The sequence below is a fragment of the Tinamus guttatus genome, unplaced genomic scaffold (assembly GCF_059628265.1).
Source record: "Tinamus guttatus ecotype Peru unplaced genomic scaffold, ASM5962826v1 Tinamus_guttatus_pri_ptg000211l, whole genome shotgun sequence".
Classification (NCBI taxonomy): domain Eukaryota; kingdom Metazoa; phylum Chordata; class Aves; order Tinamiformes; family Tinamidae; genus Tinamus; species Tinamus guttatus.
The window spans coordinates 7,729,294-7,740,919 of NW_028288745.1; the positions used below are offsets into that span (position 1 = coordinate 7,729,294).

General features: G+C 37.6%; 1 protein-coding gene across 2 annotated transcripts in view; it reads left to right on the top strand.

The window, feature by feature from the left end:
• PLPPR5 (phospholipid phosphatase related 5) overlaps positions 1–1,129 on the top strand; it is a 38,641-nt gene extending 37,512 nt beyond the window's left edge. For both annotated transcript variants that reach the window (XM_088524499.1, XM_088524500.1), the window contains one exon: positions 341–1,129. In XM_088524499.1, the coding sequence (XP_088380625.1) occupies positions 341–373 (33 nt within the window). In that variant the 3' untranslated portion in view covers positions 374–1,129. The remainder of the gene's footprint in view (positions 1–340) is intronic.
• Positions 1,130–11,626: the final 10,497 nt, after the last annotated feature.

Here is an 11,626-nt window from a genome sequence, read left to right on the forward strand (position 1 = left end):
AACCTGTCAGAAACTGTAGTTTTCATTTCTAGGAATTTTGCATTAAATTGTATGCAGGATACAACTTATTTGATTATTCACATTAAATACGTTTTTATTAAACAACGAAGTTGAAATATTGTGGAATCATCTATCTAATTACTTTGTTCAGTATATTCCCATATACAGACTTTTGGCATTTAGCAAAGATTTGCTATGGGAGTGAGTGGAGAGAACTTTCAACAGTCTCCAGGTGAAAAGCCTGGCACTAAAGGAGAATTTGCAACAGTTTTCACAATGACGATTGATTGCTAACTGATTTCTGCAGTTTTATTGGTTTATTTTTTCCTTTAACTTGTAGAACCACATCACGGCCTTTGCAGAAGTCACATGATATTGACGCTGATGTTTATTCACTCCATTGGACTTCATCTCTTTTCACAGCCCACTCATGATAATTGCAGTGTATAAAAAAAAAAAAAGAAATTTTAAAAAGTCCTATTTCTGACTTGATTTTTACATGATTAAATTATATCAACATTTTGAAAAATTCTTATATATTAAAACGTTACTGTTTACTTTTTGGTGGAATGGGACAAACTGAGCACTAATACCATTTATCTGATAATACCCTTTATTTTGGCTTCTCATTGTATTAAATGGTTCATGTACTTATTCCAGCAGTACTTCATATTTTGATTTGAATTTGATTTTTTTAATTTTCATTTTTAATTTAGCATGAACATGTTTCCATTTAAAGCAGTTTCAGTGTATAAAAACTAGGAAAAAAAATATATTCTGTATGAAAATGCTGTTTGCACATTGTATTACACTGTATTCCATGTAAGATATCATTCAAAACGTATGTTATATGTAAGACTGGTGCTTCTGCTTTTGAAGAGAAAAAAAAATGCCAATTTTTACTGTAATAAGTATTGTATCATAATTAAAAGTTTATTTATTTGGATATTTTCCTGACATAATTGTAGTTGAGTTGTTGTTTTGTAGTTCTTGAATGTCTTGAATGATATATATGTATCTAGGTTAAAAGTGATGAAAATAATATAGAGATTTTTGATCACTGATATTCTTTCTTACTGATGATATCCCATGAAGGTTAAGGGCTCCATTCTTAGTTCAGCATATCTGATAGGAAGTAGTACTAAGCATAAAACATAGAAACAAATCATTCAAGGAAGCCTGCATCTTCTTCTCACATGATTATTGTACACCCTGATATTATGCTAGGAGAATGGGTGCTAAGATATGAGGAAGGTACATACATGTTTTCACCCTCCATTTTCACCTTGAAGCACTCATGCAAAAACCAAAGCAACTGCAAAAAGGGGCCAGAATATATCTCTGTGGAGCTTTCTATCTTTATGACAAGGTAATATTATTGATGAAAGGTGTTCTCCGCCAGTCTGTACAGTGCTGGCAGGAACTGATGTTTTCAGCATCAGGCAGTGGCATCATATCTCCCTCGTCGCTGTGAGTAATCAGTTGAGTCTCCCCTTCCAAAGGCAGCCTTGCTCTCCGTTCATAGCAAAGTTGTCCTACCAAAATTGAGAGACAAATAGATTGGAATGTTGTCAATACTGAATATAGTTGAAGTATCTGCTAGAACGTTTTCTTTGGCAACAGTGGATACAACACCACTATAAACACCCAGTGATTTGTTGAAATGAACATAACCTTTTAGGCCTTATTTTTTTCATGATATATTGTATTTCCTATGGATTAATCATTGGTAGAATTTTTTTGAATTTTTTGAAACAAATTACTGTGGAATTTGGTATACTTTCTATGTTGAATATTAATTCATTCCCACATACTTGTCTGGGGAATACAGTCTTTTTATTGTAACCTCTGCTTTCACCAAAATACTTGCCTACCACTTCCTAAATACTGCTTGTGAAACAAAGCAAGGCCAGGTCTTCTTTGAGTGCAGTAGAGCATGTCTCACAAAGTCATTATGCTAAGCTGAGAAATAAAGAAATACATCTGTTTGGAAGAAAGAATAGAGCCCTTAGCTACAAGAATGTTACTAGGTGATTGAAAATGCACCTTTATTAGAATATCAGCTATGTTTACAAGATTTGTTTCACCATGTTAGGAACACTTATCCTTTCCTTAGTCTAGTTGTTTAGGGCACAAGGTACTAATGATTTCTCTGTGTGCAGATTTAAATGAAATCTTCACTCATTTTTGCATGGTAGCAAACCTGCATTTTTTTATATCTGATTTATAAGATTACCAACAGATTCTTTTATGTTAAAAGAGATGACTCTTTTTCAGTGTACTGTATATAATCAGCTTGTAACTGGTCTCTTTCTCTCTCAGGATCTTCCCAGTCAAATATTTGGGTTAAATTTATCATGTTATCTCTGTGAACCAGCAGTGAGAAAACAAAAAGAGATACACTCTGCTGTATAATGTATTTTTAAATAAAATAATTTTTCATTCATGTGTACTGTATTTTTTTAGATATTTGCTCTCATTATAAATTGATACTACCTATAGTAAAATTATTTTAGAAGTCAGCTGCATTTGATGATGAATATTCATATTCAGCCAGGAATTGCCACCGTTAACCACCTCCCCCTAGAGGTGACTCTGGCACAAGTGAAAAGCAGGAGAGGCAGGAGAAGAAGAGCTGTATTGCAGAAGAATCCGCAATTTGTTGGTAAAAAGGTCTTGGCCAGGATGTGGGCCAGTCATGCTCCAGACTACACCTTGCTTGATTTGGAGAAGAGCTTAGAAGTTCCTGCTCATACACCCCTAGCAGCTTCGCTACCCTGGGAATGGGCGTATGCCAGTCCATTCTGGTCCACTCTGGACATGAAAAAGCTTTCAGTAGGAACAACTTGCCAAAACAAAAATAAGCTGGCATTTTCTCACTGAAAGGGCTTTTTGGTGGTTGCTCTTTAGAAAAATCCCAGTGAGGATTCTCTGACAAGCCAGGCATCATCATTCATTTGGAAAGTATTCTGGCTCAGAGTGCTTTCCAGAAAAAGCACGGCAATTGAAGACAGCATTTCAGTGGTTTTGAATGCAGCTGTTACTATGATCTCCTCATGGACCTTTTCTGAGTGTACTTCAGTGAAACAACTCCACTTTATATAAATGAGATGCTTAAGAAGCATCCCTAATGCTATATGCTGCTGTGTTCCTAAAAGTGGAACTCATAAGGCATATGGGGACACCAGCTGTGCTTGTATCCATACCGTTTTAGATTTACTTATATATATTCTACTGTTTGTTCGTAATCATGAACTGCATAAGACATAAGGCAGTAGCATCTGGGCTCACATCTCGTCAGCATTTAAAAAAATTCATTTTAACAATGTGAATTAAAAGAGAATAACACTGCTATTTTTCAGCTGCAATTTTCTTTGCTATTTGCTGTTGTTCTAATTTTGTTGCTGTCCAAGATCACAGCAAGTGTGACAGTCCATTTGCACATTATGTTAGCAGGGAGCTTTTTATACTCTTTCCAAGTCAAATTTTGGTATTTTTAAGTCTTACCGTGCAGAAGGCGGAGTGCATTGCATTTTAAGAACAGATAAGGTGAGTTTGCTATGACTTGACCAGATATATCCCTGGGTCTACACATTGCCTGGGCCTTGGGGATGCTCAGGAGCATTTTGCAAGCAGAAGGGCAGAGGATTGAAGGTTGGGGAACAGAGCTCCAGACCACTGAGCCCGTTCAGTGTCTGGCTGTACCCCTCTTCAAGCAGCCTGGATGATCCATAAGTAGGAGTATTTTCAGCTGGAACTGCCTCTGACAGCTGATTTGATGCCAGTGCAACTGACTTTCCTGCTCATCTGCCCCCAGATGCCTTGCAGAAACCAGACAGGTCAGGCAAGATACCATCCCCTCGCCCTGAGGTGCATTATGAGCATGGCTGCAAAATCATTACAAAATGCGGAAGGGGTGTGACACGGAAAATGCCGCCTTATATTCAGTAACATATGTGCTAATTTCTAGTAGATTTGTTGGATTTTCTAACTTAAGATACCAATATGGTAGTAGATGGCATTTCTGCACTCTTGAAATACCTCACTAGATGAGGATTGTTGCTATTAGCATGCTATTTCTGCTAATAAATTGTCTGCTGCTTTTTACTCTTGCTACTCTTGCTTAAAGAAGCAGTTACTGTTTTCTTTCCTTGGCAACCTCTATTTATACAGCGACAACTGGCAGCTTGAAGATATTCTATTCTAATATTCTGAAAATAAGTTTAATGTGAAGAGAGTGAAGTGCTCATTTTGGAAAACAGAAAAGCTCTTCTGGCTCTTGCTTGAGACAGAAGGCTTGAAACTAAGTCCTAGTAGGAAATATCAAGAATAGAACAAGATCCTTATCTTTGTCAATATTTGATATTGCTGGCAAGACTGGGTGATAGATCATATTTAAGATTAATATCCTATATTTCTCATCAGTTAGAGAAAACACAAGCATATTGTTTTGGAGCATAACATTTTCCAGAGAGAAAGAGATAATAGTGATGTTTGTTCTCAGAGTTTACTCAAAGACGGTAAACACAGTGTGAGAGAGGAGGAATAGAGAGACTCTAAACAAACTGTTTTAGGAAATGAGAGTTTTCCCATTTTAGGAGTCTTTAGGAAAGAAACAAAATGAGTAGAGACTTAACATTAGTCAAATATGTAACAGAATTCTATCATCTTAGGTATATATTACATACGGGAATATTGCCTTCTTAGGAGTGTGTTTGTTTCACAGTCAATTGACATTTTGCTTAGAAGAACAGATAATTATGAGATGTTTAATCTGCAGTTTTTTGTCAGCTTAGGAGAAGTTGGTGCTCTTGTCATGCTGGACAATATCTGTTATCACTTCTTATTTACTGCCTGGTGACCTGTCTTCCTTGCATAATACATCCATCTTTCTTATCAGATGTTATGTGTTGCTGTGTCATATTGTGTCATAACCATCAAGTGTAGTAGCACGTTGGACTTTATCAACATCAAAATGCATTTTTCAGATGCGTATTTCAGGCTCTAAATATGGAAGTGGAAAGATGTGGTGATGTGTCATTTATTTCAGCAGGAGTGAAGCAGCAGCAAAAAAAAAGTATTTTTTCCAGATAAAAAAAATCCGAAGCTAAAGTTCCATTACAAACCTGAGATAATCTAAGCTGAATGCTGAACCTGAATACAAAGGAAATTTCAGAGGATATTACATGCAATGACTTTATAACAGTGAATGAAGGTAACATATAGAGCTGGTAAAATAAACAGATCATATGAAATTAATTCATGACACTGCATACCCTACAGAGAGTGCTCCAACAGTCATGTTATAGGAACAAATATGACCCAGATTTGTGGTGAATCACAAACTATTAGGAAGCAAGGCTGTGCAGGACTGTGTGTATTACGCTTTTTGCAATATAGCAAAAAGGAAAATTGGTCAAGATGCTGCTCTTGTCTATTCTAATTTGTGTAACTCCTGGGGACAGTCAGGGAACTTGCTCCAGATTTCAGTAGGAAACTCAGAGGGGAGACTGTTAATTTTATGCCTTTTTTTACTTCTAACAAGTCTGACTATGTCTTTGTTAACGCTTTCAAATACATGTGGTACTTGAGAGCAGCACTATAGATATTTTAACAAATTGTGTGAAATTGCTCACAGAATATCAGCAGATCACCAAAGATATATGGGAGAAAACAGTCAAACTCCAGACCATCATTACTCTTGTAGAACTTTATTAGTCTTCCTGCTTTGAGAGATTCTCCTTTTGAAACCTGTACTTCATCCAAGCTTTGAATTAGCTTTCAAATGTAGGTCACCAGATATGAATGCAGCACCTCTCTGCTCTCCTATTCTCTCGCCCCCACTCCATCCTGAACTCAGGGACCATTAGCAAGGCTGCAAACACAGTTTTTGCATTAACTGTAAGAAGGACTCGGGAGAGCTGCAATTCCCTGCATCACTGCCTGCTCTGCAGTCTAAAGTACACAGCCATTCTCCCTCACACTGGGGGAAAAACAATTCCAAATGTTTTCAGAAAGACAGATTGTTGTAGGACACCAGGCTCTGGTCTCAGTCAGTGGTGAGTATTTGCACATTTGTACTGCTATGCTGGTTTTGCTGTTCCTGACAGATGTGCTTATGACAAGAGGCAGCAAGCTCACATAGTACCATGATGATCAGTCTTTAGCCCTTGAACAGAGAAATGCTCTTTCACCCACCAGATGGACACTGGAAATACCATGTAAATTTATCAACTTTGCCTCCAGAAGCTTAACACATTCTGGCTTAGCCTGTTTCCAGGACAGTATGTTATCAGAGAAGGTTTCCAGCCTGTCATTTCTTATTCCTTGCGTATGAGATAGATGTAATTTCCATTCATTCCCTGTAACAGATGCTGTATTGTCTTTATATGCTGGTTTCTTATTCTTGATTACTTTTTGAACTTATTCACTCTTCCATATTGGTCTTTCAGTGCTCTTATTACCAGATGGCATAAAGAGCTTTGTAGCATACATTAATCGAGCTTTAAAATTTTTCTGTTTTGCTTCAGTGTCATTCCTCTCCACTGAGTTTTACACTAGCAGTGTTTGAACATGCCATCATCTTCATTTTTTGGTCCTGATTTGCAGTTTATCATTTGTCTTAGAGTACATCATGGACAAATAGTTAGCTTTACCTTGGCACTATTCTGCATTTTCTATGTAGGCTGTCATCGGCTTGTGGCAGCAGTAGGGGAAGTTCTGCCTAATCTGTGCATTATTGGATGTGATTGCTGATTTCGGAGCAGGAGGGCAGGCAAGGAGGACAGCGAGACTCAGCAAAAGGAGGGAAAGACCTACCTGTCCTTGTAGCAGTCACACGTGGTTTTCCTGGCACCTGTGAGAATGAGGGAGCTCCGTGGGCAGGGGTGGGCCTTGCTGGAGCCCTGTGCTCATGTTCAGTACTGCTGTTCACAACCATCCCTCAAATATGACCATATTTCTAACAGGGAGGCAGCAAAATATGACTCTCCTCCTCTAGTGACTCTCCTGCTGCTGTTAGGCCCTTTAAGTTTGTTTTAATACAAATCATTATGCAGCAGAAATTCTTCAAGTTATGACTATACTTCTTTGTCTTCTTGCTGGCTACAAGTTGCCTGGCTACAAGTGTTGGTGTGATTATATCTGTTATATTGTAGATTCTTTTTACGATGAACTGTCTGTATATGAGTCTGCAAGACACGTCATTAGATGGAGCTTTCATCCTGGATGGGACCCTTAAATGTAAGCCTGACTTTCTGTGGGCATTTTTATCTGTCTAGGCAACATTCAAGATCACACTGCTGTGCCCAGACCGGAGGACATAGTACAGAGCCAGAGCACTGAGGTGCTCCAGACAGCCTGTGAGAATGAAGAAGCAGGGCAGGATGCATGAGCTTCTTTTGTGCTTGTAAATTGTGCTACCGATGGCTTAAAATAGAGACTACCCTGAGAGGAGGAAGACATGGAAACAAAAGGAGAAGATAGAAAGTTTAGCTAAACATGCTAAGAGCTATTCAGATATTAAGACAAACTTATGAAGGGGGGAAAGTTTTATACTGAGGTAAGGAAAGAAAATGCATGAAGAACTACAAAATAATTCTCTACTCAAAACGTAGCTTTCCAAATATTTTATCAAAGACCATGTAAATATCAAGAAATGTGAATAAGTTTCTGCCGTTTTCCTGAGACTAAGCCTTTTGATATGCCATCCTACACAGAATTTTGTATGAGTACAAAAGTATAAATTGTCAGATTATATTTTCATTAACAGGAATTTGTTTTCCGACCTGCTGTTTCCTGATTGGAGCTCGTCACGATCAGTAAGTGTAATCAGGTTGAATTTCCCTGGATAAGGCTGTGAAGCAGGGAGTTCTGACATCAGCTAGATAAAAAAGTAGCTTAGGAGCTGGCGGTGATGACTAGTGAATCCATCATTCCCTGATTCCCCTATTACGCAAAATGCTCCAATAGATTATTACCACGCAGCTCAATTTTCTGCCTTAGCAGTAGAAACCGCCACTGTTGGTAATTTTATTACAGTTTCTAATTATAGCAATAGGGAGGCTTTTAGATAAACTGACAGATAATTTAAATGTAGTTTGATTCTCTATCTCAGTCTTGATATTTTTCTCTGCTCCTTTCCAGAGAGGTCTAGGAAAGGATTTTGACAGGCATAGGCTGAAGGCGCAGTAGGAAAGTAGCACGACAGCTTTGCTAGAGCTAGTGCTGCATGTCAAGTAATAATATATCATTTATCACATAAGGTGCTCTGCCTTACACACTCCGTGAGAGGTCTTAGTTTGCACTGTTGATCTATTAAAGCCATCGGTCACTGTGTTACCTAAAAAGAAAAATCAATAGCAAAATATCTTTTTCTGGATCTGTGGAAACAGCAGGTGATTTTTGCATGTTGGATATTGACCGATGAGGTGACCCAAGTAATTAGAGCTTTTTGCAGTCTGACTGCAGTTTGACTTTGTTTTTCAGCTCAAAAAAACAATGTGATTCCTAGTCATTAGTTTTGATAGAAAAGGCCTGGTCACTTGCCAGTCTTCCTTGATTCTAATTAAATACTGATGGTTGCCCTGGGGAATCCACTCCTCGGTAAACTTGATCCTTTCAGTAGCAAAGAAGCTGTTGCTAGAAATGAGAATTGCTCTTGTTTCTGTTTCTCTGTTCTTCTGGCCTTCATGTCTCAGCTGTTAAAAAACAGCATGCTTCTGACAAAAGCAAAAAGAAGAACTGAGCCTATCATTCTGTTTCTCTGTTCAAAAAGCACCTTTGGTGAAGATAAAAACTTATGGCAATGTCCTGTTTCTTTTTCTAAATGCAGTTTAGTCTGAGTGTAGTGTAAGATCTTAGCCATTTTGATGGGAAAATCTGTGGTACATTTTGTATCCACGCTAAACCCCAGATATTTCCTACCTGGCTTAGTTTGTCCAGAGTGGCCAACAGACTGACACAGTTTTCACTCCCTGTTTTACGGAAACAACCAATACAGGGTAGTTGCTGGGCTAAAATGATAATTGGCAGACACTTAGTGATGTGATGCTGAATGATTATCTGGTCTAGGTAGGTATATTGTTACCAAAACCCTTGGGCAACTTTTTCAAGAAGGATAAATGCAGAAACTGCATCCATGCTGTTTTTGTCAGTGTTGGCAGTGCTGCTAGAGCACACGACAGCTCTTTTTAGGCCGTAAAACAGACTCTGCAGGAGGCAACTTCTTTGGGCCAAGAAAAGGTGCTTATATACCATAGCTGGGATTTGCTGAAGATTTTCTAGAAATCAAATGCCCAAACTGTATTGGCTTCCAAAGGGAGCTAAGCAGATTAACTTTTGGGTGGCTTTGAAAAGCACAGTTTATGCCATTCATCTGAGAATTTTAAGTGGATTCTGGATTCATGGATTCCAAAGACCCTCTTCTTGAAATAATAGTTCCTGGGTTTTCTTTGATCTATTAAGTCCTACTAAATTGCGATTTGAAATGTTGCTTCTGAAGCATGAAGTCCTCCTCCTTGCCTTTGCTCTGTGTTGAGAGATTTTCCTTCCTTACAGAGTAGGAGAGGACTATCAGAAATTCAAGCTAGGAACCCTAATACTACAGTATGCGACCATGTGCTTAATACATGTTACTGGGTAATATTTCTGCTTTTCATTACCTTTTAATAAATCAGAAAGAAAAGAGATAACACAGGGCTTAATTTTGCTTATCCGGTGTTGTCTTGAAACTTCCAGCTTAGATGCAACAACAATTTTCAGGAGAGGGGAGAGAAAATAAATTTTAGAGAACTGAGTGATTGTTGAGCATATAGGATGAGGGCTGGAGGTGCTTTTCTAAAAATCTGATAGTTTATTTATTTAATGTGGAAGTGAAGCCAGTGAGTCGTCTCTCTCACATCCAGCCAGCAGGTCATCTAAAAGTAGTTATCAGTGGGTGATGACCCTTCAGAAGGCAGGTGGCCTTTTGTGTTTTAATTGCTCACAAACATATTGCAGCATGGATTATCATTGAAGCTTTCCCAGTGCTGCTAGGTTTTCTTAGTAGTGGAGAAAAGCAATGGCTCCTACATGTGCAGGTAATGATTTTCATGCCCAAAATGGTAGCTGTCATCATGTTCATGAAGTGGTGATATTTAATTTGCTGTAGAGCATGAATTGGGATTAGACCATTTTGTCAAATTTACGTGCATTCTGAATGGTTATCACAGGCTATTGTTCTTCTGCTATTTATTCAGTCAATAAAAATAGGATTTTTGCTATTTTTAAAATATATGCTTCTCTATAATGTGGTTAAATTAAGGCCCTGCCATTAGTGTTTAAGAGCCTTGTTTCAGCCCAGAGTAGATTTGTCAAGTAAAAACAAGCAAAAGACAAAATTGAAATTAAAATGCTATCAGATATTAGCTGTGAAAGCACCAGTGATTCTACGGTAAAAATTTTATCTTTCTGCCTACAAACATTCTTCTAATGAAAAAATATGGAAAACTTTATTTATGACATACCATTTTACACCGTCATCATAGAGTATTATTCCCTTGCTATAGAAAATTCTGTTTGTACTTACGTATAAGCATGAAAATGTTTATTTGGTTTTCAGGAGTTTATTTTAAAATGAAGTTTTACACCATTCATTCGCAGAGCTTAACAGGATCTTATTAAAAGTGCGCTTAATTATATTTGTCATAATCTATGCTTCTTTGTCCAAACAGTTGAACTTTTTAGTTAAATTTTATAAGCGTGAAATATTTGAACTATAGAGGACCCAATTACACAATACACTGAGCAGTGCAGTTCTGTAGTGCAGTTAAGATAATTAAATTCTTTCTGAAATATGGAATAGATCCTGTGTCTATTTCTAATTTCTGTCATTTTTCCAGATAACAAATTAACCTCTGTAAACTTTGATTTTTCTACAAGGTCATTCTGGTTATCTTTTCTGGTTTCTGTGCAACCTACCTGCTGTATGTACTACAATTTAATACTAATAATGGAAGGTATTTTTATTTTAGTTGGTAATGTGTACGCACTTAAAATAATGCAAGGGCAGTGGCCCAGCGCTCGCAGGTGATTCAGTGCAGTGCTCTGAAGTGTACTTGCAGTTCAGCTCTCTTAATATCTGCAGCTGTTACAACGGCATTGTACATCAGCGAGCTGAGATCGTTTGGAAATAAAAAGATTTAAAATACTACTACACAGTAAATAAGCAAGTGTTCTTCCATGCTCTCTACTGCACACTCTCCTGTTCTCCAGGATAACATATTGCAGAAATGACTCTAGAATTTGAAGTGTATAATTTATTCTATGACATCAGCCGCGTGTGAATGCTCCTAGGTGTCTCTGTTAGTCAATTAATAACTTTTTCAAATAGAAGCACAGGCAATTCGTTTTTGCAAAGGAAGCCTGAAACTAGTTTGCAGTGGCAACAAATAAAAGGCCATGGTAAAAGTAGGCAAGTGAGGAAGGATAAGTTCTGGCTCCTATGGAGCTCTTCCAGTACGAAGAAAGGACTTTTTGAAAGGACTGATGATTTCTTAAATTAACTCTCAGGATTTATTACAATAATAAATAGAGTTTTGCTGCAGCTAAGAGCTTCATAAGATTCAGAAAAAAAGAATCAGCTGTA